The following is a 24,415-nucleotide window of genomic DNA, read 5'->3' on the forward strand; positions in this document are numbered from 1 at the left end:
GCTGACCCCTGGGAAGACACTGCAGTGGTCACCCACCCTGCTTTATCATTCCCCATATGCATGAAAGAAGAACCTTTAATCCTCCTGGAAGAACTGCCCTTTTCACAGTCAAAGCATCCACACACGCCCCTTGCCATTCTGGGAATATGAATGTAGATGCTTGTGAAAAGCAGGTAGTATCTGGCCCACAGCAGGGGAAATCTGCATTTGAATTTCAGGCCTGTGACTGAAGACTGAAACTGAAAAGCAGCAGCTGCAGAAGCAATATGGGATCCTTGTGCAGACCTAAGTGTAATTCTTACAACCCTTATCATTTAATCATCTCGCTAGAGCTGATGACATGAATCTTGTAAGCCATCATGTGGTGAGCGCTGGCATCCAGGTGAAAAAGAGATTCCCAGTGTTTTGGGCCACATAAAAGCATTGCCAACCCAAAAATTCCCCGTATCATCTGAAATAAGACAGAGAACTGAACAGAAGAGCAGTGAAAGGAAGGGACTGGAGAGTCACAGTGATGTAAACAGGATTATGTGGCCTTGGGACACCTTCATGTTGACTGAAGATCATTTTGACCTGTTCACTTTATTTGCCCTTTTACTATTAAATCACCAGTTCCTCAGAGGAAATGCAATTGCTAGCCACCAGGTCCCTTGGTTGTGTCATTACTCAGGAATATCTTGTGAGGAACAGGAGATGCTCTAGAAGACTCACCCCAAGGTGAAGTTCTACAAGGACAGCCATTTCTGAGCAAGCAGATGAGCAGCCAAGGCTGGTTTCCTGTGTTAGAGATAATGCACTGTATTCATAAGTAAAGGATTAATGTGAAACTGTTTCATGCTTGGACTTTTTCCATAACTTTATTCACCAAAGAATATCACATCTGAAAATTTACTTTCACTTTTTTTTTTAAAAAGGATGTCTTGACAACGGAAAGCTTAACTTAATGACATTCACAAAAATATGAAACATCCACAACAGTCCTTTGCATAAAGCAGAATGAGTATAATGTTCCAAAAATGGACAAAAACATAACCATGCAATTGCTGCTACAAACCATTTTAAGGCCACTATGCTGGGTCCAGTAGCATCAAGTGAGTTTTATTTCAAATTGTATTGAATTCATCTGTTTCCTTCTGCAAGTTCTACATCTCAAAGGCTACTTGCAGACTAAAAGCTGGATTTAAAAATACAAATTCTAGTTCCTTTAATAACCTTTCTAAATGAAGACTGACTACAAGGTGGCAAAACCTGTGGCATTGTAATGAAATACTTGAACTGAAGGTTAAACAAGGGTTTAATGAAGACTTTGGTTATTCTCTCATCTGTGCACCATTCAATATTTACTTCATGATGAGAAATAACGCCCCTTATTCATGGTGTTTATTAAAAAAAAAGTATCCCCTTCTTCTCCCAATCTTCTCTTTGTAACAATAAATCCATTACAAAAATTAAGAGTAATACACTGTTTAAGAAGTCAAGAGCACAAATCTATGAACAATGGTGGTGCAGCACGTGCATCCTCAAAAATAGAGGTTGGAACAGGTAAGTGTAATTTCTACTGCTTGGTAATGCTGTTCCTATGTTAGACTTTTGGGGACCTTTATGTTTATTAACTTCACATACTTGCACAACATCTGAGGTGATACCACGGATATCAAAAATTTTACAGTCAGGATTCTGAAATTTTATTCTCACAGAATATTGGTCTCTGCTTTTTCAACCAAAACACTGTTTAAGTAAAGAAGTATTTCCCCTGTGTCTGCCTGAAAGGATGCCAGGCAAGGGAAATGAAAAGCTCCAAATAGCTGCATATCTGAAATCAGTGAAGCAAAGGAGAAGAGACCATCAGGGAGACTGCTAAGGTCCCCGATTCTCAGGCCCAGTGTAAATTAGAGCCCAGCTGGCAGTGGTACTCAGGAGACCATACGCTAGCTGAGGATGGCTGGATCACAGCATGTTTCAACCATATGTCTGACATACTGCTTCCTTTCCAAGGGTCTCTGGCATTGCGGGATTTGGACAGGCTCTCGCTCAGCTGGCCAGGTTTAGAGCTTTTCTCTTTGTGCTAAAACAATGGCATGGAGGCTGCAGCTCAGCTCTCCTCTGGCAGCAGCACTGCTATGCATCACCCATTTGGTAGGAAATCATTCCCACCACAGCATGTGAGGAAACACTACACCTGAGCCTGCTTGCATCACAGGTGGGCAAGGATAACCAACGGGGGGGTTAGGATGCAGAAATCCTACACCACAATCCTGTTATTGCTGCCTTTTCATACTGTTAGCAGTAATGAATTTTGTTCTGTAGTGTGTCTCAATCTGCAAGTCAGTTGCAGTTCCACAAACTTTCACAGTTTGTTTCATCCAATAGATGAACATCACAACCTCAAATTAATTTTTTTAGTTTGCAGCTTCCAGTGGTGGGTTGTTTGAGGGTTGTTTTTTTTTTTCTATTTTCTGTTATTTTGTAATTTTCTATTATTTATTTGCAACATAAAAGTGCACTTAATTGCATCTGCACATGCTGTCAAATTCAGGTTCTGTTTTAGCAGCCAAGAAGTCATTCCCTTGCCTCCCAGGAGAATTTATCTACCTACTCAGCCTATTGTCTGAGGGTCACAACAGCTTGTACCACCTTTCGTTTAAAGTGGACCTGAAAGTTGAGCAGTTGAGAATATTTACTTCCCTGTCACTGATACTAGATTTCCCTTGCTCTTTCTTTGACTGCCCTTTCTGGAACCACAGAGGGCCTCCATATCTGGAAGAATTTGCTCTGTCTTCTTTTTCTTCCATTTTCATGTCATTGTCATGATGCTTTACTGAGCTGCTGCTCTCTCAGGTTCTGTACCAGCCATGCATGGTCCAACCCCCTCAGTCTGTTATTTGCCAAAGAAAAAGCACTAAAACACTGCTACATAAATAAGAAGCAATTCATCTATGATTCTAAGTGTGCTGGTGCCCAAATACCCTAAAAACAGTAAATTATTTGATGCAAAAAGGCCATTATGGCTTTTTTTCCTCCATTCTCTGTAGTCTGTTAAGTGGTATTTTTGCAGCTTAACATATTCCAGACCTTTGCTGGCAGAAGCAACACATATAACCTCCCTTAGAAGTGCATTCAGTTGGGAGCTGCCTGGCTACACAGGATTTTATACATCGTTCAGCTAAGTCAGCGATCCATATGCAAAAACCAAGTGCTCAGGGACACCATGTGGATTTGTGACATTCTTCAGAGTACTTTGTGTTTCTAATAAACCAACGAATGGATTACAGTCAGACATAAAAATGTTTGTTTCCTCTCCATGACATATATAATATGGATAAGCTTAATTTAATATGATGCTAAAAACTAATGCCATACTTGTTACTTGTTAAAAATACTTCTTGTTATTGTAACTGCTTAAGAAGAGGAGTGAGAGCACACAACAAAATGGCAATGTATAAAACTGAGAAACACTGAACTGAATGCTAACATGGGACATCTTGATTGAGTAAATTTTTGTAAACTACTTTTGTCTTGTGAGAGTTGGAAACAGAAGAGACAGGCAAACCTTTCCTATACCGTATTTCCCAAAAACCTATTTCATCTTGGCATTCCAGTGTTTATTTCTTTGTATCACGCTGTTGGCAGGAGTTAGGCACTGGATAATGGATAATTTTAAAAGCAGTCCCTCTGTATTTAGTCAATAAAGTAATGGTTTGTAAACTTACTCAGCACCAAGCTGTTTCTTGAAAAGAACAGAAGAGCATTCAAGGGAAAAGAGTGACAAGACTTGGTGATTTCCTAATAATCAGATTTAGTTCTTTGCATGATCATGCTTACTTGCTGCCAGGAAACCCCCTATCTGCTTACAAATGACAAACAATTGTTTGACTTAATTAGCAAACCTTAGGTGAAGTTCCTATTCCAGGTGACTGGCACTGCAACTGGCCTGAAAACTGGGAGATGTCCTTAATTCTTCCTTTTTATTATTCCTTATACGTCAACTGACTGTAACGAGTGTTGAGATTTCAAGGTGTTTATATTTAAGGTTTCTCACAAGAACAAACCTTTCTGGCAGCTCAACTCATTTCTAACATCAGCCTTCCACACCTTCTGTTTCTAGCTCATTTTCAGTGAGGGAAGCAATGGTGCTAGTCACAGGATCCACGCCTGCCTACTCTCTGTATTTGGACATGTTTCTCCCCTGTGCCTCTGCAGTGTAGGAGACAGAGCTAAATGCAGTCACATCCACAAAACCTCACTGAAGGCAATAAAGCCAGGTAGGCTTTGCTGACTAAAGGTACAGAAAAGTCCAACAACTACTTTGAAGCACCAATTTCTTTCTCAAATCTTCTCTCCCTATATAAAAGCCCATCTAGGTTACAGTGGTGTCTTAATTGTGACTGCAAAGAGTATTAGTGTACATTTAATATCAATTCATTTGCGGTAAAGGAACAACCCCCTAATTCTCATTTATCTGCTTTAAACATCTCAGGAAATGATCAATTTTCTCTCCTATTTAATGCTTTATCTTCAAATGCCCAGAGTGGAGGGTGAGGCAGGCCATGGATTTCTTCCTGCACTTTTTGCAATCAGTGGAAATATCATCACTGTGAAGCCAGGATCAAGCCTTGGGTTAAGGTATGTAATGTAAGAAGTCTTTAAGTCAGGCTTAAACCTCAAGGTAAGACACATAATATAAGTAAAGGACTAACTCAGGATGAGGCCTACTACCATAAGTACAGGGCCTTCAAGAACAATAAATACCAACTGGAAGTTGTTACTCTGATTTGAATAGTACAGTGTAGAAGAGGTCAGTGTTATTTTTCAATTCATGACACTTTCTTTCACACTGTCAATAAGTTTCAAATCTGATAATTTCAAAATATATTTGGAACATCTTTTTGATAGGAAATTTATATTCATTCAAATCTGCATCTTTTCACAATCTAGTCATCTTCCGTCCTGTAAAATATCCACAATTTGTTACTTTTGAAGAACATCCACCCCCCCCCCCCCCCCCAAAAAAAAACACAGAAAAATGAGCAGGACTTCTTTATGGGCTTCTCTTAAGAATGTCAGTATTTTTTACCTATTTATTGAAAAATAAAAGCAAAATGAACTGTTGAATAATCAGATAAAAAACAGGTTACAGAAAGGTTCTGTCCGATTCTATTTTAAAACATCTGCATAGGATACAAAGAACTGCTGGCAAGAAAAAAAAATCCAAAGCATTTATTTTAAAGTATTTAGTCTCTAAAACATAGGCTGGTCATTTGACCAAGAACTTTCAAAACACCTATGATAAGTTACAACTTATCACTTTTGATTGTAATACCCTGTAACCGAGCTCAGGAATCTCCTGTTATAAATTTTGTATTGCTTTATAGGGAGGATAATAGAGTTGTTGAGAAAATAAGTTATGTTCAGTTCTAGAAGTATTTTTTTTTTTGTTCACTACATACTATTTAATACTCTCCTTTGTACACTTCTTAATAGTTGAGCTTTAAGTGAAACTCTGAAAAACATTAGGATTCAAAATACACTGGAAGATTTTATTTTCAGGGTCACAAGTAGCATAGCGAGATTTTTCTCTTAAACAATGACACTTAGTATCTCTGTAGTTCTATGAATACTTTTGAAGTTTCATATTAAAACCAATCTCTTGGCCTTCAGGCAAACAGAAGCAATTAGTCTTGGAGTTGTGAATAAATAAAAATCCATTTATATACCCGTCCTTGACACGTACCTTGCAAATCTTAGAAACTTCATCTAGTGGGAAAAGAAATGTTAAATCACGAACACCAATGCTAATCATATTGCAATGTTGCTTCCTAAAACTGTTTAGTTTGTATCAATCTTTTAAGTATTAATTCGTATGTATATATTCATGCACATTGAAACACAACAACAGAAAAGCATTCACACACTGGAGCGAGAAGAAAGGGAGTGAGTGCATGTAGAGCTGTAATGCGTACCTTTATTACCCTCAGCAATAATACAAGCAAGAAAAAACTCAAAGCTCTCAAGTACATTGTCCTTTTCTTCGATACTGTAAAATCAATCCCACACAAGTTACATACCCCGCGCGTGCCTTTTCCATCCCCAGTGCTGCTACGTCTTTGCTTTCATCCACAAACAAACCAACCAACCAAATCTTTATTAGACCCGCATCCTATTTCCACACAGCACAGTTAAATGGTACCTGTCACAGACCCGTTGGGATGAGTCAAAACACAATTTCTACTTCTTATTCAGCACCGAGACTTTGGATCTTCTTTTCCCTCTTTCCTGTGCCTGGATGCAGAAGAATTCTATTTTTATGATGCTCTGATTGCTGTTTCAGATTCTCGTATTTATTTTTCATTTAGCAGCTAGTAACTCACAAAGGAAGTAAAAATTACAATGTCGAGTCATCCCAAAGTGTCTGCCCACACTCCTATGGGAAAGCCAAGTGAAACTTGTGCTGTGTGACAGGTCACTGAGCTTCAGTGGAGTTTGTCTTCCCTGTACTCACTTGTTGACCCAAGAGCTGAGGAAATGAGACTACTTAGGCTGCAGCCTCATCCGGCAAACAGGTGAAGCAGCTGGTATGGGGACACGCTGGTGTTCCCAGGTTATTCTAGAATAAAATCCACTCCTTTGTGCTGTGCTCACACAGGCAAATGGGTGTCCCAGCCTGGAGGTCAGAGGTGGGACAGTGACCCCCCCAGTGTCAGCACCTGGTTGAAGGGATGGTCAAGAAAAACAAATTTTAGTCTGTTCTGGATGCAAATCTCTCTGCTGACCTAGTTCTCATTCTCTTTTTTCATTTCAGAAGCTCAGCTAAAAATCCATAAATTAAGGAAATTAACTGATGGAGCCTCCGGCATCTTTGTAAGCTATTTAAATCTTTAAATTTACAACATCTTCTGCATATATCAAGTAATTGAACTAACTGCAGGGATGTAACTTTAATGAGAAAATTTCCCTCTTCTCCTGTAGTTTGTACTCCAAAAAAAAAAAAAAAAAAAAAAAAGCTACCCTTAGGAAAAAAGTTTCTGTTTATTCCTGACACGGAAGAGAACTTTGGAAAAAAACACTCAGTTTTAGGGGGTCCTGCCTTTCTCCCCTGCTTCGGGAAGAGACGGTGCACGGAGCGCAGCAGGGGTACGGACTGCGGCCCCCTCCGGCTGACCTTTAAGGGCCGCCGCGCAGCGTTGCATAACTGCGCTGCGCGGCCGCGCTGGGCACTAGTAGGCGCTGCAGCCCGAGCTGACGCCGCGGCTGGGCTGCCGGCCGGCAATGCGGACGGCAGCGCTCCGCGGGCGCGGTAGGCGGCGGTATCCCGCTGCCCTGGGCACGGCGGTCAAGCGCCGGGGTTACCCCGCCAGCTGTGAAGCACGGAGCGGCCCGGCTCCTTCCCCCAAACCTGAGCGAGGGGCAGCGCGGAGCAGGACGCGCATCCCCGCGCAGGCATCGGCAGACCCGCGTCTTTGGCTGAAAGTTGAGGGAGGGTTCTTCTGCCTTTTTTTTTTGGATTTCTGTGGGGGGTGTCCCTGCCGGCTCTTCCCCCCGCCGCGCGGGGCGGGCGCGGTGCGCGCCCGCGGAGCCGCCCGCGGAGCCCCGCGCCATCGCGCCGCGCTCTCTAATTGAAATGGCGCTTTTGGCCGGGGGCGGGCTGCCAGGGCGCTCCGCAATAGCACAATGCATGTCGATAGACGTCATTTGGTTTTAATGGCCTACAGGAAATTTGGCGTTTACAATGCGAGACATTAGCAAAGGGTGAAAGGGAGGGGGAGACAGGAGGGAGAGAGGCGAATAATTGCGCCCCCTCCGCCTTCGAGACCCCCCATCCGCGCCCCGGCGGCGTGGGGTGCTGCGGGGGGGAAGGGGGGAGTCGGGGTTATTTTTAAAATTATTATTTATTTTTGAACTTGATCTAGTTTATCAACAAGTGCAGAGTGGGTGCTTCCCTAATTGTAACAGAGGAGTCAAGAAATGTGAGAAACGTGCCCTGTGTTACTTATTTGGGAGCTGAAAATTTATGCCTAGTTGAAAACGCCTGGGGAAATATTACATCAGACCAAATGACAATGATTAAAATCAGCTTTTTTCCCCCTTCCAGCCCCCATCCCCCTTTTCCTCCTTTTCAGTAAGTCTGTTGAAGGACGTGACAGTGGCCTGATCCTCCCCAACCCCGAACCGTTATCCCCAGGGCCGGGCAGCGCTCCGCGGGGCTGAGCGGGGCTCCTGCCCCGATCCGCGCTTCTCTGCGCGGAGGGGCTCTGCGGGCGGCGGGGCCGGGGAGCCGGCCGCCTTCCCAGCCTAATTTCATTTTCAAGGGTTGTGTTTTATTTTATTCCGGGGGGGGGGGGGGGGGGGGGGGGGGGAGAAGTAAGAATAAATCTGGAGACCTTCACCAAAAGGAGGGGAAAATATCCAATTTTCATCGCAAAATTAGCTAGGGCGAGAGCAAAGGGCTGAGCTAATTGTAGCCTAATCCTCTGCCCTGCAGGCGTTTGCAAAGCCCTGAGCAAGAATTCGCTTTTTTTCCTCCTCTTCTCCCTTCCCTCTGTTATTTAGAGACGGGATTATTGCCTTTCTTCTCATAACAGCCTCGGCAGTTTCATTTAAAGGTTTTTTTCCCCCTCACACACACACACATCCACAGACACACAAAATAAATAGAAAAAGCAGCAGCAAAAACGGGGGGAGAGGAGAGACTGAGGAGCTTTAAAAATAATAATAATAATAATAATCACAGCAGGATCTGCGGAGCAAAGACAGTAATAAAAGCAAAAAGCTGAGCCCATCACACACAAACCCAACAGAGCCCAAAGCCAAAGGGGGGCTTGCACATCTCTTCCGTGCTCAAGGTAAGGAACGCGGCGGCGGCTCCGAGGCTGCCCGGGCCGGAGCGCGCAGTGCGCGCCGTGTCGTGCATCGCCTTGCATCGCGGCGCACTGCGCTCTCGCCTTCTCCCGCTTCCCCCTCCTCCTTTTTATTTAATTTTTTTTTTTTTTTTTGGAAAGTGCCTCTTCAAACTAACTCGGGTCTTGGCTCCGCAGGAGAAGCGGCAGAGGGGCGGTTTTTTTGTTGTTTTTTTTTTTTTTTTTTAAAGCTACAGGACCCGTTTGCAGCCGCTCCGCTTTGATAGCGCCGTGTCTCCGTCTGTGTGTGTATGTTTTGTTTTGCTCCGCTCCAGCATGGGCAGCGCCGGCGGAGCCCCGCGGCCCGGGGTGCCCGCGCTGCCGTCCCGGCCCCGGCTCTGAAGACGACGGCCAAGCCCCAGCGCGGCGGAGGCAGCACGGTTCGCTCCGCGCTCTCGCATGGTACAGCGGAGCCGCGGGGGTCGGCCGGGCGGTGCGCAGGGCAGCGCGGAGCGGGGCGCGGGGGCTGGCGACGGGGCGGCTCGGCACAAAGGGAAGGCGGGCGACAATGGGGAGCGGCGCGTATGGAAAAGACGGGCGGGCTGTGAATGAAACTCTGGCGCCAGTGAGAGTGGAAGGCTTGGTCTGGGGTAGACTTCAAACCACTCTAGGCTATAGTTTGCATTTCTGCTCCTGCATGCGATGTGGCACACTTCTGCAAAATTAATACATTAGCCTGGCTAATGCTCACCACCATTGGCTGCGCGGAAAATGTGCAGGAGCGGGGATTCGGGGCTGGCTTTTTGGTGGTTTTCTTTTTTTTTTCCCCTTTCTCTTGCATTCATCTAAGACATCCCCTCTCTTGTTATATGGGAATAAGTAAAGGACGCCATGTTGTGCCCTTTTTTTTTTTTTTTTTGGTTGAATTTTACCTTTGGGCACACAGTGTGTTTAAAAAGAGAAACGAAGAAGTTGAGTGACCGGGTGCGTTGCTTGCTGGTGATTTCCCTGGACATCACGCCTGGAAAGGCGTTTGGGTGACGTGAAACTTGCACTAAATAGGCTGGAGATAGGCGGGTTGGGAAGGGGGGAAGCCTCTTTTTTTTTAAGGTGGTTGTTTTTTTTTTTTCCGGCAGATTTCCTGAGGGAGCTGCCCCCGCCCCCCCCCCCCCCCCCCCCCGTAAAAGTTTTGGGCACCATATCCTCTGTCACTCGGTCCAGTGTTGAGGAAAACAGCGAGGAGGTGTGGAGGTGTGAGCACAAACCTTCACTGACTTTTAGTGTTGGAGCCTTGGAGCCCGTGGCTTGCAGACCCCCACCCCCTTCCCCTTCCCCCCCCCCCCCCCCCCCGCTTTGTCTGTAGGCCCGGTTCACGGCGTGAGCGTTTGTCTCGGGGTGGCTCCAGAGGCAGACCCGAGTGGTCGCCCTCCCTGGGTGTGTAAAGACAAAGGTAATTGCCGGGTCTGCAGACGCCGTGTCCCTCCGGTCGCGCCAGCGCTGCCATGCGGGTGACTCCTGCAGCCGGTCACCGCCCCGGGGTGCTGGGCTGCGTGGGGAGGCTACCCCGGAGCTCTTCAGGGCCTGTTGGCATGGGAATGGAGGTCTCGGGGGGCAGAGGGGGAGGAGGACAGCTCCCTCCCCCTCCTCTTTCCTGACTTCGGCCTGGGAGCAGTCCCGGGGAGCGTGAGCCGGGGCTCTGCAGACGCTGGACCGGGCCCTGGCCCCCCGGGGGAAAGGGCTGCCTCATGGCAGGTCCTTAAACCTGCAGTTCTCAGCTAACGTCCTAAATGTGCATGAAGGAATTAAACTGCGCGAGTGAATAACAGCATTAGTTTCAATTAATTTTTTATCCTGGCAACAATAAACTTTAGAAACAAAGCGCTTTTACATCCTTAATTAGTCTTGCTTCCCATCTGTAGTCTTTTAAGTGCCTGCTTCTTGATTTAACTTTGTCCCTCCTTCCGAGCCGCCTCCTTTTTCATTCTTCTCCCTTTTTTCTCTTTGCCCCTTCCAGCCTGCTGCCGGTTTCTACCCTGCAACCTTTCACCTCCCTTGTCCCTCTATGTCTGCTCTGCACGGTTTATTCCTGCTGTATTTTCCCAACATCCAACAGCAGTATTGGTTACCATGGCCCCGAGCTATGTGCAGAGGTGGGAAAGCTTCATCCGCCCAAAAGTTCTTACACTTTTGAAGTCTTTCTTTTAGTAGGATCTGAAATGTATCATCTAGAGTGTGTATTAAATGAACAGTATTCCTAAAGGCTTTAGAGCAAGAAAGGCAACACCCTGGAAAATTCTGCAGTCTTTCAGCATTCTCTGCCCTAGGGTTATAGCCCTGGGCACGGAGCTGAATGGAGCTCTTACAACTGCCTTCTGTTTACCTTTTATGGTTAAAATAACAGCTTAGCAAAGAAGCAACTTCATGGAGAAACGATTCAGTGAAATCATCTCAAGCTGTAGCAGCATAGCTAGTTTAATCACCCCTAGAGAGCTGAACAACTGTGAGCACAATGGGACACAAAATCATTTTGTGTGTAAATGAGCATGGCATTGTGATTATTTCACTTTGCATGGGCAAATAGTTTTTACAAGCAGTACTTATGCAGTTAGCTTAGAAAGGCAGAAAAAGATAAGCTGGCTCTGAAAGATCTTGGTGTGTAATGTTGGAAAAACTAAATATTCACATAATTTGGGAATCAGGCTCTATTGATTTTGCCTTCAGCAGGTTTCTGTGTTACTTATTAGAGCAGGGTTATTGCCTGTGCCACTAGTTGGGATGCTGTATGCTGTTGTAGGCGACTTAAGAGCAAGGATTATTTTACATGGTTTAATAAATGAAGTTTGTTAGTGTTTCTGTGATATTTACCCTTAAGGTTTTAATTTTCACGTCAGTATTAGAGAATATGTGCATAAAGACTTTTGCTGGATAAATACATTTAGGATTTTGCTTTGTGCATAAAGTAAGTACATTACTCAGTGTGATGAATTTTAGCTGCATTTCACATTAAGAAGAGGAAGGAGTCATTAGAAATAGGGTTACGATACCTTGAGAAATAGGGATTTAATTTTTTTTTTGAGCAATAAGAGTGTTTTCAGACCCCTTCTTGTGATGCTTAGTAGTTATGCCCCCAATAATTTGCTCATATGAAAATGATTGAATTCCACAACTTTAATAAAAACATAGGATTCATTTTTTTAATATGAATCCTCTCCAACCAGGGGAAAAGCCTTTACTTTAATTCCCCTTCTCCTCCTCTCCCCCAGAAAGCCAGTGGCACCTTCAGTAAGTACGAAAAGCCATAAAAGTTTGAGAACTATTTTAGCTTTCCAGTGATTTTCTATAATTAAGTGTTTTTTCAACACATGCTCTAGCTGAGAGATGCCAAAAGCAGAGGATTGTTCAAAAGGTCCCTCCAGTGAATAGTATAAATTAAATATCTACTGTGTGAGTATGGCCTCACTGAGAATCTCAGACTCTCTACAGATCAAGGAATTTACTGGTACACTAACATTAAACACAATCCTAAGATAGCAGCGGTGTTTAAATATGCACAAATAGATTCAGATCACTTGATCTTTAGCTATCTGTGCATATTTTAAAATTGAAGTCTGTGTTTCAAGACAAATGGTTAAATGTAAGACACCTTTTACAGAAGACTGGAAGTCCTTTGATTTCGTTTGGAAATTGTAACAAGGGGTGCATATAAGCCCTAATTAGGCACTTGTTTTGTGAAACTGCATGAGATATATTTCTAAGGCAGCTCTGTACCATGCACCTTTATCATTAGTGATAATGGTTAGGGTCTGAACAAAGGGTTGACATTTAGCCTGGATCTTCTGACCCTTTCATTTAAGTGAAGGAGTAGAGAGTGAACATGAGTTTGCAGTGCTCTTTGGTAAGGAAAAAAAAAAAGCCCAACCAAAAACCTTTGTCTGTGTTGGCAGACAGATGAGGCACCCACAGATTAGTAAACACGTCGCTAAAATACTGCAGGTACTTACACACCAAGTTGTTCTTAAAAGTTAGTTCTGTTATTTATGCTCTATGACATATTGAAGATTGCCCACAACAGGCTCTTGTGGGAAACAAGAAAGCAACGTCTTCAGCCATGAAAGGATTCAATCACTTTCCTTGAAGGTGGTGCTGTAGTAAAAATGTTAATGCCCAACTTTGCATCGGCTGACACAGAAGTCCTAAAGACAGAGTTGGTATTTGCTTCGTGTTCAGTGCAGATGTCCGTCCAGCCTCTGAAGAGGAAAGGATGTGGATTCATAATGGGGTGATGTATTTCTGTGCTGTAGATTCAGGAAATTCTTAGGAGCTAACCAAGATGGAATACAGTAAATGGAGATGTTGCAGTGACTTTGTGAAGCTGTCCAGATGTATTAACATTTCTCATTCCCTTTCTATACAGCTTAGATGTTTTGTTTTGTTTTACAAAGAATTTTTGCTGATTGCATGTTCATCAAGTGGGTTAGGCAGGCATCTTGTGCAAAATACTGCTAAGAGAAAGGCAAGACCAGCTTTAGATTTCTAAGAAAGACTGTCAAAGTAATGCGGGAGAAATGGGAATTCACTTTGCCATGCTGCATGTAAAGTGCTTGTCAGATACAAGGAAGAGCCTGAGTGCTTGGTAGCATGCTTGCAGAACAAAATACCAAGAAAATTAGATTATATTCAGAAATGTCTTCAACTGTAATGTTTTGCGTATGTTGCTTTACCCATAAGGGGGAGAATGGATGGATATTTTCTTAAACTTTTATAAAAGGTTTTTTTTCTGTTTGACATGTATGCTGTTTGTACCGATTTAACTGAAATCAGCTTTGAGACACACGTTTCATGCAGAATAAGCTGTGTTTTTCTTCCAGAAGAGAATTGAGGAATTTTCTTTTGCTATGGTTGTCCTGTTCATTTTTAAGACATTTCAGTATTTTGTGGTGTTTTTTTTTGCCTTGTACATCAGCTGAGGATTTTTGGACTCAATTCAGAAATTTCACCAATTTTCAAGTATTTTCAGGGTAGTAAGCATTAGGTGGATTGTTGAATTTGTAATTTCACATGCCAGATTGTACAGTACTTTTTCACGTGTCTTGCCATGAAAGCATGTGTCAGTTTACTTACCTTCCTGTTTTCACTGCTTCCAGGTATTAATTGCTTTCGGTTTGAAAGCTTATTAGTTCTTTATGTCTGATATTAAGGCTTAACTGAAAATCATACATTTATTTCACCATTATTGAAAGTAAACCAGAAAATTGATCTTAGTTTGATGTGAAATTTACTACATGTATAAACTAAATGCCTTAGGTACTGAGGAAGTCACTAATTTAGAGGTGTCTTGTTACTGAGACAAACTTGCAAAAACGCCTGAATCCCGATTCACAAATTGGTTATTCGTATGTCAGGGGATATTTCACATCTAACACATAAGCCCGCGACCTTTAATTAGAATTTTGCAGTTTGTTTTATGCCCCTTGAGGCTGACACCTTGAAAATTTTTTTTCTTGATTTCTTATTGCTAATAAGCATCTTTCTCTTCCCCTCTGGTACTTTGAAGAAAATGATGCAAATACACTTAATTACAGTGGTGGCAATAATTTGTTAACTGAATATGTGATCAGGCAGATGCAAAAATGATCTGATTAGATCTGTGATCACACTGGAAAGAAAGGTAACACACTGGTAGATTTAAGAGAAACTGTTCTTTTTTTCTTTCCTTTTGCAGGAGGGAAGAAGCATGTCCCGTCTGTCTCTAACACGGTCCCCGGTTTCTCCTCTGGCTGCGCAAGGAATTCCTCTCCCAGCGCAACTCACCAAGTCAAATGCTCCTGTGCATATCGATGTAGGAGGACACATGTACACCAGCAGCCTGGCTACCTTGACGAAGTACCCAGATTCCAGGTAAGACCTTGGTGTTTTCAGACTCGTTGCCCATTTCTGTTCATTGCATGGAGAGAGGCATGTACCTGTGAGGAATATTTCAATGAGAAATACGATTTATTCACCACTTATAAATAATTTAGTTTCTGATTTATACAGTAACTTCACTGGGCTTCTACAGAAAAAAAAGCCTGTAAAATTTAGGTATTATTTAGAGAGTCTATTCATTCTCTCTCTTAATGTCTTCTGCACTCTGCCGTTGTGTTTGAAACACCTGTTGGTGTGCTGCTCTAGATTATTTCCAACTGTACCAGGAAACATCTTTCTTTCATATTTTAGAGGGGGGAAATCCTTTTCTCCTTCCTTAAGAAAACTGTATGGCTTTGTTATACTGGGACTCAGGAATGCTTCTGTTGGCTAGCCAAAATCCTAACGCCAGTGGTAGCTGTATGGCTCACTGTCAGTGGTCATTTCCTGTGCGTAGTGGCCACACAGCTGACCCACTCTGTCTGCTCTTAGCTGCAAACAGGATTGAATCTTTGCGTGCTTAAAGGTAGTTGATTTGTGCTGGACAGGTTGGTGACATATCTGGCAAGATTTATTTAGATCTGGCCAACATTATCATATATTACACTCCATATATGCCCAATTACGAATAGGTGTGGCATTGAAAGTATGTTTGTGTGTGCTCCCAGTCCCACTGGGTATGTGAAGGGTGGGGGATCCTGGACAGTATCAGCCCTGTGCTGGTAGTGTGGAAGAAACTGCTGTGTTAATGGCTAAAGCACGGTCATTGGAGCAGTGTATTAAGACCTACCTGATTTTGATTTACAGTTATGATCACTAAACTAGTTGAGCTCTTCATCATTCAGACTGCTTGTTCTTCAGAAAGGCAAGTGCCTCTTATGTAGCCAAGAGAAGGTGTGGATGTGCAGTGTCAGGGTGCCCAGCAGACTGGTTAAAGGAGGCACTCTTGACTCCAAACCAGAGCCCAGGTCAGCAGGTTTCATCGCCAGAGGTTTTGCTACCTGCATGGCCTTTTCATAAAGGACAGGTTTGGGTTGTTTTTTTTTGTCTTTTTGTTTTGTTTTGTTTTGTTTTCTATGACAGCCAGTGTGAAGCTCTAGTTTCATTTGAAGATTTTTCCTTTAAAAGAATGAGGTATTTTTGCAGATTTGGCAGGTTCCCAAGCAATAAATGACATTTATGGACACACCTTGAAATGCCTCTGATGTCATAAAGCATATGGCTGTGATTTCATTCTAAGGAATGGGAGTTGCTGAAATTCTGCATGGAAAAGAAACAATTACTGAAATACCTATATTTTATGGTCAGGCCAAACAATATGATTTTTCTGGACAATGCCTGTTTAGTGATGCCTGTGTAGTACTGCTTTAATCATAGAGAAGAAATCTGTTCAGTGGGGAGAGATTTATAGCAGAGAAGCAGACAAATACTTCATAATATAAAAAAATACAGGGAAGATTCAGTAGTTGTAATAGAGTAGCACATCTGTTTCCACATTTTAAAATATCACTGCTGACAGTATTTTTAAAATACGCCCTATATCAGACTTAATGAAAACTTCAGTTATGGAAGCTTTGGGAAAATATATATAAATTCACAGATTTTATTTAAAGAGTATAGGGTATTGATCTAAAACCTCCCGTTTGATAGTAACAAGAGTATTTCTTAAGATTTTGTACTATGTTAAAACTGAAAGTACAAAACCGTGACCAGAGCTTGTGTGCTGCCTGATATTTTGCTGTTTACTGTCTTTTGTTTCCATTGCTGTGTTATCTAATGAGGGTTGAATGCTTTTTCAGCTGCTCAAAAGCTATTTTTTGCTGGAGTAAAAGCTTACAGGATGAAATCTTCAGATGACAATTTTATCCAGCATCCCAAGTAGGAATATTGCTAGATACATTATGAAGTTATTATGAAGGGTGCACCTTAATCTGTTTCCTCCCCCTCCCCCCTTAATTTATTTATGTGAAATCTGTTTCTCTGCAGTGCTGCATAGTAGACTTGGTTGGTTACCCCCCATTAAGTCTGGCCTGCTCTCATTCCTGTTTCAGGCAGAGTACTTGCATTGATTTCAGTGGGGATGGTTGAAGCTCCTGATGGTGCTTTGCTGCCATGGTGTGTATCTTCCATAAGGCACAGACTTATCTTCACAGGTCTTGCTGGGAGAGGAATCCCAGGTCTGTCACAGGTGCATTAGGAAAGCAATAGCTCTTCTGAGCAAGACATCTGGGTTAAAACTTAAACAGGGGAAGTTTAGATTGGATATAAGGAGGAAATTCTTTCCTGTTAGGGTGCTGAGGCACTGGAATAGGTTGACCAGGGAGGTTGTGAGTGCTCCATCCCTGGCAGTGTTCAAGACCAGGTTGGATGAGGCCTTGGGTGATGTGGTTTAGCGTGAGGTGTCCCTGCCCATGGCAGGGGGTTGGAACTTGATGATCTTAAGGTCCTTTCCAATTCTAAGTATTCTATGATTCTAATTAATGGCCGAGTACTGTTAGCTTGTGGTCAGTGATAACATGCATGGCCACAGAGGCGTGACCATACTCATCCCACGCAGAGCTTCCTGGGTTACTTTGGTTAGCATATTAAACTCTCGGTTTAAGGGTGAGTTTAAAACTCCAAATCTAAGAAATTATATTCGTACATTGTATTTCAGCAAAAGATGTAAGCTGATACTCTGAAGTGCTTTGCTAAATCATAGCCCCAGTCGCACGTAGTTTGTACCCACTAAAACTGGAAGCTGTGGAAATAACGCTTCCTGTTTATTTCTGTTACAATGTCTATTTATCAGTGCTCCAAAATCCTAAGTAGGCTTTTACCTTGTAGCATGTACTGTACATGAATGTTAAAGGACACATACAGATTGTGAGCATGTGTATAAATACAGTTAGGGTGTGCATACACAGAGACATCACATGCTAATGGAAAACAGAAGAAAATAAATCATCAAATCATGTTTATACTTCATAGTATTTTGAGGAGGTCCAGTCATGTGAAGTCCTGAACAAACTCAGTTCACTTTGACTTTGAAGAGACAGAAGAGCTCCAACAGCTTGCCAGATCAGGCCCAGCGGGAGCAAGTATAGGTATGACCAGTTCCTGCCTATGCCTGCTCTCCAGTCACCCCTCTGGTATGATATAAATTACAGCTGACGGCAGTCAGTGTGGTAGATTTCTTACTGTAATTTGTTAGGATTGACTGTGCTTAGCCCACTCAGCTGGCTCTGCCTGGCTGTTCCCAAGTTAGGTGGTTGGCTCTAATTTGGAGAAAGGACCTGATTCTGGAAGTCGTACGTGAGTGAGTGAATGGCTGGTGATATGAAGTCAGAGGCAAGTTCTTGCATTTCAGTGATTCCAGAGTTGTTTCAGAGCAACTTTGACAGCCTTTGATGTTGTTTGTATTAGTGCAGCTGCTGAGAGAAAAGCTTTTGTCCATTAATTAGATTTGCATAAGTGAAGGGTGCCAGATTAGGCATTAAGAGGGGCAGAGGCCCTCTTTCTAGTAATTTTTTATAGGCTACATAAATACACCTAAGAAGGGGGGAACTTGAGCAGTGCACAACTGGTGTGACAAAGAAGAGGGTTAGACAGCCAGCGCCAAAGATGGTTTCTAAACCACTTATGCTCACCTTATGCACTGCTCTTACACATCTCATCAGTTGGCTTTTTGAATGAAACACAAGAAAGAGGGTGAAAGGCAAGAAAAATGAAAAGCATGGAAGAAATTATGATCAACAACAGCATAATGATGGTGGTCACAGAAATTACTTAAGAAACAATATTATTAATCCCTCTTTAGCTACTTGAAGCTGTTTTTTGTGCATACCCAAAATAGCCATTAAAGTTAACAAGCTTTGGAGGCACATGGGAGCTGATGTTGTCTTACGTGAATCTGAGGCTTGGTTTCAATAGTTTACTGATATAGCAAGTTTTTCCACCAGAACTCCTAATTCTGGTAGTTTTGAGTTACAGGTATAAAGAAAAATCCACTGTTGAATTTAGTCTAGTGACTCTCACCATCAGCATCTTATTTCTGAAGTAACTGGATAAGTAGACAAATTTTTCATCCTTGAGAGCATTTTCTCTAGAAATTCCATTCATGTTTTCACCCAGAGGACCTCTAAAGTATCCCCTTCACACATTGACACTTGAATGTGGATTTATATGACAGATTGTAAAGGCTGCAAAACCTCTAGCACATCTATGAAGCAAGTTGCAAAGTGTATTTATCCAAGGGAGTGAGACAATTATTACATTTAAAAAACCAACCCACACCAAAAGCCAAGCTCCTAACATGAAGTCAAGAATACCCAAAGACATTACTAGATCCTTCAGTCTTACTGAACTCGATAGCAGACTTGCAGTCTAACACAGCAAGCCCCAGCTTCTCAATTTCACTGGAAATTTCGATATCACTTTGAATTTCTATTAGAAAGCAGAACAAGATTTTTCATTAGAAGCCTGTCCTTTTTGCAGCCCTTAATAGTGTTTTTAACTCAGAGAATTGCTGTGAGCTCTTTGTCAGTTTTTCTGGTATAAAAGGTGAATGTATTTACCTTACATTCTTGGTGAATTAGTATTTGTTGCATAACCCTCTATTAAAGATAAGTATGTTCTTTTGTTCAAAATGTATTTATAAAACTCATGGTTTTTATGGCATTAGTTATGACAAAAGCAAGCAGGAATAAGACATAGTAGAGTTTTCCAGGCGTACCCCTGCCTCTGAACCCATGGACTTCTTTGGTCAAAAGGAGTCCCCTAAAGCACATTTTCTCCTCTTGAGTGTTTCTTGTCAAACTGTCGTTCCTGTATAGACCCACTCTCAGATAAGCTCTCCTGCCAAGGATGACCTTGTGATTCCAGATGCTCTGTAGGAATCTGCGGGGTTTAATTCTCCTGCTTTTTCCTTCAGTTCCTCCATCTTTCTGGTTGCTGTAGCTCAGCATTGACACCTGAGATCTGCTTTTCCCCTGTTCTGCAGCCACACTGGGCTGGACTGAGGTCAGGGGAATGCTCTTCTTCAATTTTTAGGACCCCTCTGTTGTGCCTGACAGAACATGATTTCTGACCCAGTATAGCCAGATACAGTGGTACAGCTCAAACACATTTGCTATTAAGATCTACAAGACAGATTTACCACATCATCTTTTACACTAGGGCTCTGTACCAGCTCCTGCTCTGCGCTTCGTGGGAGAGAACAGGGAAATTCTTAATTTATATATGTTTAGGTTATATAATTCTTCAGACTTGGCATACCTGAGAACATCTCATATTTCTTGCTCATGTAGGATCAATCCAGTGTCACTCACTGTAGCAGTTGTATTTGTTAATTTCCCATTCAATATGTGTATTATTGATGTTATTGCCCAAACCCAATGTCCAGTTAGCAAATTCTGTCACTTGCCCCATGCTGGCAGTTTAGGGTGTCAGTCAGTCCTGAAAACACTAGGACTCAGATGGATTAAGCAGAGACCAGATTTCTTCATAACCAGAGATTGCTGGTGCCTGTGAAAGCATGGTGTGTTCAAATGCAGGATCCTGGTCTAGGGCAGAAGCCGTGTCAGCTGTCAGGCCAGCTCAGCCTCCTGCCAGCCCAGTGCCACAGGAGTCCTGCACCACTGCAGATTAATAGTGTTCATCTTGAATAAGGTGTCTCCCAAACCTCTCCATGCTACTGCCATTCCACACTGCTCACCTTCACAGCATCCGTATAGTGTCTTGTTCCTCCTGAGTCCCTCTCTCATCCATGCACATCTACTAAATGACTCTGGTTTAAGTACAGTGTAGGATGTATGCAAGTGTGCTGCTATGGCACTTTTCACCATTCCTAAGGTACTGTGCTTCCCACTGAGATCAGCTGTTGACCACCCTGCTTGTGGGGTGACACCAGGTTCTGAACTGTTGTGTATTACCTAAAAAGCAGAGTTTCTGAGTAGGAGCCAGCAGCCTACATTCAGCCAAAGTGCTACAAAATGTGCCTGCGCATGAGCTGCAGTGTAAAAGCTCACTAATTTTAATAGGTATTGTGAATTTAAACCATACACAGACTTTAAAGCAAAACACTTGAAGAGTCAGCAGTGTGTTTCCCTGCATGTTACAAACGCTCAGAGGTGCAGGTCATGGACATAGTGCACAATCACTGCCCGCACGTAAGGACGCCACGCACCAGCGTAGCAGCTCTGCAGAGAGGGGTGAGCCTGCCAGGGCTCCCTGGGGCTCTGCCGTTGTTTAAGGCAATCAGGTGTATGCTACAGATGAGAACCAGTAAAGGAGCTGAGAACCAGAGGTTTTGGTTCTGTGCAGTGCCTTTTTTGAATTAACATAAGAATTTTCACGGAGATTAAAATAATTTTCAGTTTCATTTCACGCACCTGCAATTTAGAGATAAATCTTTTGAGTTTTTCTTACTTGGTTATTGACTGGGCAAATCTCTCTTCGGTTTCCAAGGGAATTTTGACCCTTAAGGAAAAAACTCTTAAAAAGGGTGTTTCCCCTTCCCATCCTCTGTCTCCCCCCAGCCTGCCTGTGGATGTTGCACTTACCAGAGATGGAGCTGGCACAAACGAAGGAAATTGTATTGCCAGATTGCCAGGCTGCTGAACTAGTCTTTCCCCATCTGCAAAGCCACTATGGTATAGATGCTGTGTGGCTGAGGTTGCACAAGTCCATGCAGCACTTTGATAAGCTTTGGGGAAAGTGTTTGTTCCTTTGGGCAGATGAACATCGCTGTTAGGATACATCCAGCACAGCTCCCCTGGGGCAGAGCACAATGGGTGGAGGTGAGAAACTGTTTCCTCTTGCAGGCTGGCCAGAGCCACTATGGCAGGAGTCACACCAGTCCTAGATCTGTGAGTACGAGGGCATGACCTGTGCCAGAGAAGGGGCGTGTGGCTTGGCATCTATGGAAAATAAAAACAATCTGTAACAGGGATGTAATTACAGTTGGGAATGCCGATTTTAGATACCCTGTTTCTAGCTTTCGCTAATGAGAAAAAGTCCTGGATTTAGGGTCTGACAGAGCCCATGAAGCTCAGCATAATAGCAGATTTCCACGTTACCCAGGGCTGTTGTTCCACAGCTGCAGTGTTGGCTTTGGTGGTAAAGGAGACTAGTCCCTGTAACCCTAAGTCACTGAAGTGACTTGGGGAGACGGGAGGAAGGAGTTTATATGGAAACTAATTCTTCACATGTGCCTGTGTCCACCTCTCCGGGATCTCCTACTAGCTGGCATGTAGGGAGCCACATGAGAGCTAAGCTGTCTGCTGTGATAAAGGTGTTTACTACTTCCTGGACTTCTTCACCACTGCCTTGCCCAGCACAGCACTGCCCAGGGACTGCATGCAGGCTCTGGAGAGGAAAGCAATTTACCTTTCAGGAGTACAAATCTGTAATTGAGTGATGACATTGGGCCCTGTTGATGTCTGACTTACTTGTGTGTCCACTTGGAATATTTGATGAAATGTAGAAGAAAATACTGCCTAGATAGTCTCTCATGAACACATTTTGGGAAATTACTGTTTCTCCATATACATTTACAGCCTGGGTTGTGTGGAGTTCTAGACATAAATGGGTATTACGGCATCTAGGAAGGGGCAGACCAAGATAGTCACAGAGTGGAGAGGGTAGCAAATCAACACTTGTCTGATTAAAATTATGGCTATAGTGCTATGCCTGGCACAGGCTTTTCAAAAAGCCTGAATCTGAGAAAACTGCACATTCTTTATTCAGATACTAGCTTGCTTAGCCCAGATAGTGGAAGGGAAGAACAGATATCTCCATGCAGCCTGGCAGTGGTCAGGAGGAATGTCACTTACAGCCTCTGAGAGGAGTCCAGAAGATAAACATTTAACAGTGTCTCCAGTACCATTGGTGCAAAACCTAGCTGATCTTGTCTCATTTTCTTCTCTTCCGTTTCTTCTTCTACAGTGGTAACACAACTCTAGCTGATTTACACTAAGCACATTAGCAATTTCCACCCTTCCTGCTTACAACAGGTTGTAAACTAGTCTGGTTTATTAAAACTCACATGGAAATGCTGATGGAGAGGCCAAAAATTCAATTTTTTGTGGGTCTTTTTTTTTTGTTTACCACTCTAGCAGACTCTGAGGTTAGTTGGTCAAGTACTTTGTCATTTCTTTCTTGCTACTTTTACTTACCACTCACCTGACAGGGCACTTTGGTGCCAGCAGCACAATTTAAATATTTTTTAGCAGTCATCTTCACAATGTTAATATGAAAAGCATTAGCAGCATACTTTGAGAAACCACTCCCATGGAATGTATGGAAGCAACATGTCTCCTCCTTTTATGTGCTGTTGGTGGAGGCTGTTTCCTGCCAATGTAAAGTACTGCACCTATGTTCAGGTTCACAGTTGTAGCAGCTTTACACTTAAAGCAAAGGGTAATCTCTTTTCTTGATGGCTTCTTCATGCGCTGTGTGACTAGCTCACTCATCATAGGGAGAGGAGTTATGTAAAGATGTGGATTTGGTAACTTTGTACTGGAAATCGTGTCCTGAGGTCACAGGTAGCCACCAGACCAGTGGAGCAGATGAGGTACAAATGAGGTTATGTCTTCATATTTGGTCTTTGAATACACTGGTATTTGTCTTCTGATTTATAAAGACCCTTGCCAAAGCAAGTAGACCAAGTCTGCTTAGGGGGATACTTCATGAACTACTTAAGAAGTTTATAAAATGGACTCCCTAGATTATGAAGTAAGGGGGTATCTGTTTTGTAGGGAGGATGTTATGAAATGAATTTGTCTCTAGGCCTAACTTGATTATTTTAATGATCCCACTGGTGGCTGTTGTAGGTGTCGTTCTGTGTATATATTGTGACCTACATGCTTGTGATCATTTATGAAACCTAACATTTAAAAATACATTGGACCGTATTAATTTCTTGCCTACTTTCACTGAAATAAATAGAGGTGGTTTGGATATTGATACGTTTTGTCAAACCTCTCTTCCAGTGAAGTCAATGGGAATTTTACTGTAAGATTAAATGAAAACAAAATAAGTCCTATTCTTTTAGAAAACTGCCTAATAATTAAACCTGGCCAAAATAATCCCTAGTGTAACCCTGTTGACCTCTGTGGAGTTATACCAGGGGTGTATACTGATGTGATGTGTGGAGAGGAGTTAGGAGAAGCTGAACGTTGTAAAACGCTTCTGCTAGGTATCCACAACACTGAGTCTCAAAACTAACAGGCAAATGAAGACAAAGCATCATGCACTTACGGGTCCAGCACATGTCCTTCCTGGTCAGATGGCCTTCTGAAAGAGATGACTGCTGGTTTTGAAGGAGCTACTCCAAATTTGTACCTGTGTAACTGTCCTGGGTTCAGCTGAATCAGAGTTAAACTATTCCTGGGCTAATAAAATCTTTAAGAGCAAGGTGCATATTTAAATAGAAGAAACATGCGGGTGTGCATACACAGGATTCTTGTGTGAAAGCATGAGGGATGCTAGATCTCTCAAGCAGAGTAACAGGATTGTGTGGAGGATGCCAGGCTATAGCTTAAGCAGGTCATGCTCCGTGGTGCTGCTAGCCACAAGAACTTTGCCAAGTTTTTCTGGTACATGGAATGTAATAAATTGATCAGTATCCCTAGTCCTTCCAGCACATCGGCTTGTTCCCTTGTGCTGTACTGACATTAAATACATAATCTGGTGAC

General features: G+C 42.9%; 1 protein-coding gene across 5 annotated transcripts in view; it reads left to right on the forward strand.

The window, feature by feature from the left end:
• The first annotated feature begins 8,376 nt into the window (after positions 1-8,376).
• The window catches only part of KCTD15 (potassium channel tetramerization domain containing 15), a 42,080-nt gene continuing 26,041 nt past the window's right edge, over positions 8,377-24,415 (forward strand). The window contains exons 1-3 of one of the 5 annotated variants that reach the window (XM_062604860.1): positions 8,378-8,840; positions 9,092-9,296; positions 14,557-14,732. In XM_062604860.1, coding sequence (XP_062460844.1) covers positions 9,294-9,296; positions 14,557-14,732 — 179 coding nt within the window. In that variant the 5' untranslated portion in view covers positions 8,378-8,840; positions 9,092-9,293. Of the gene's footprint in view, positions 8,841-9,076; positions 9,297-10,959; positions 10,985-14,556; positions 14,733-24,415 lie in introns of those variants that run through there. The other 4 variants (XM_062604861.1, XM_062604862.1, XM_062604859.1 and 1 more) reach the window with 4 other exon arrangements.

Source organism: Pezoporus occidentalis, unplaced genomic scaffold (assembly GCF_034315485.1).
Source record: "Pezoporus occidentalis ecotype Australia unplaced genomic scaffold, CSIRO_AGI_Poc_V1 ctg89, whole genome shotgun sequence".
NCBI classification, from domain to species: domain Eukaryota; kingdom Metazoa; phylum Chordata; class Aves; order Psittaciformes; family Psittacidae; genus Pezoporus; species Pezoporus occidentalis.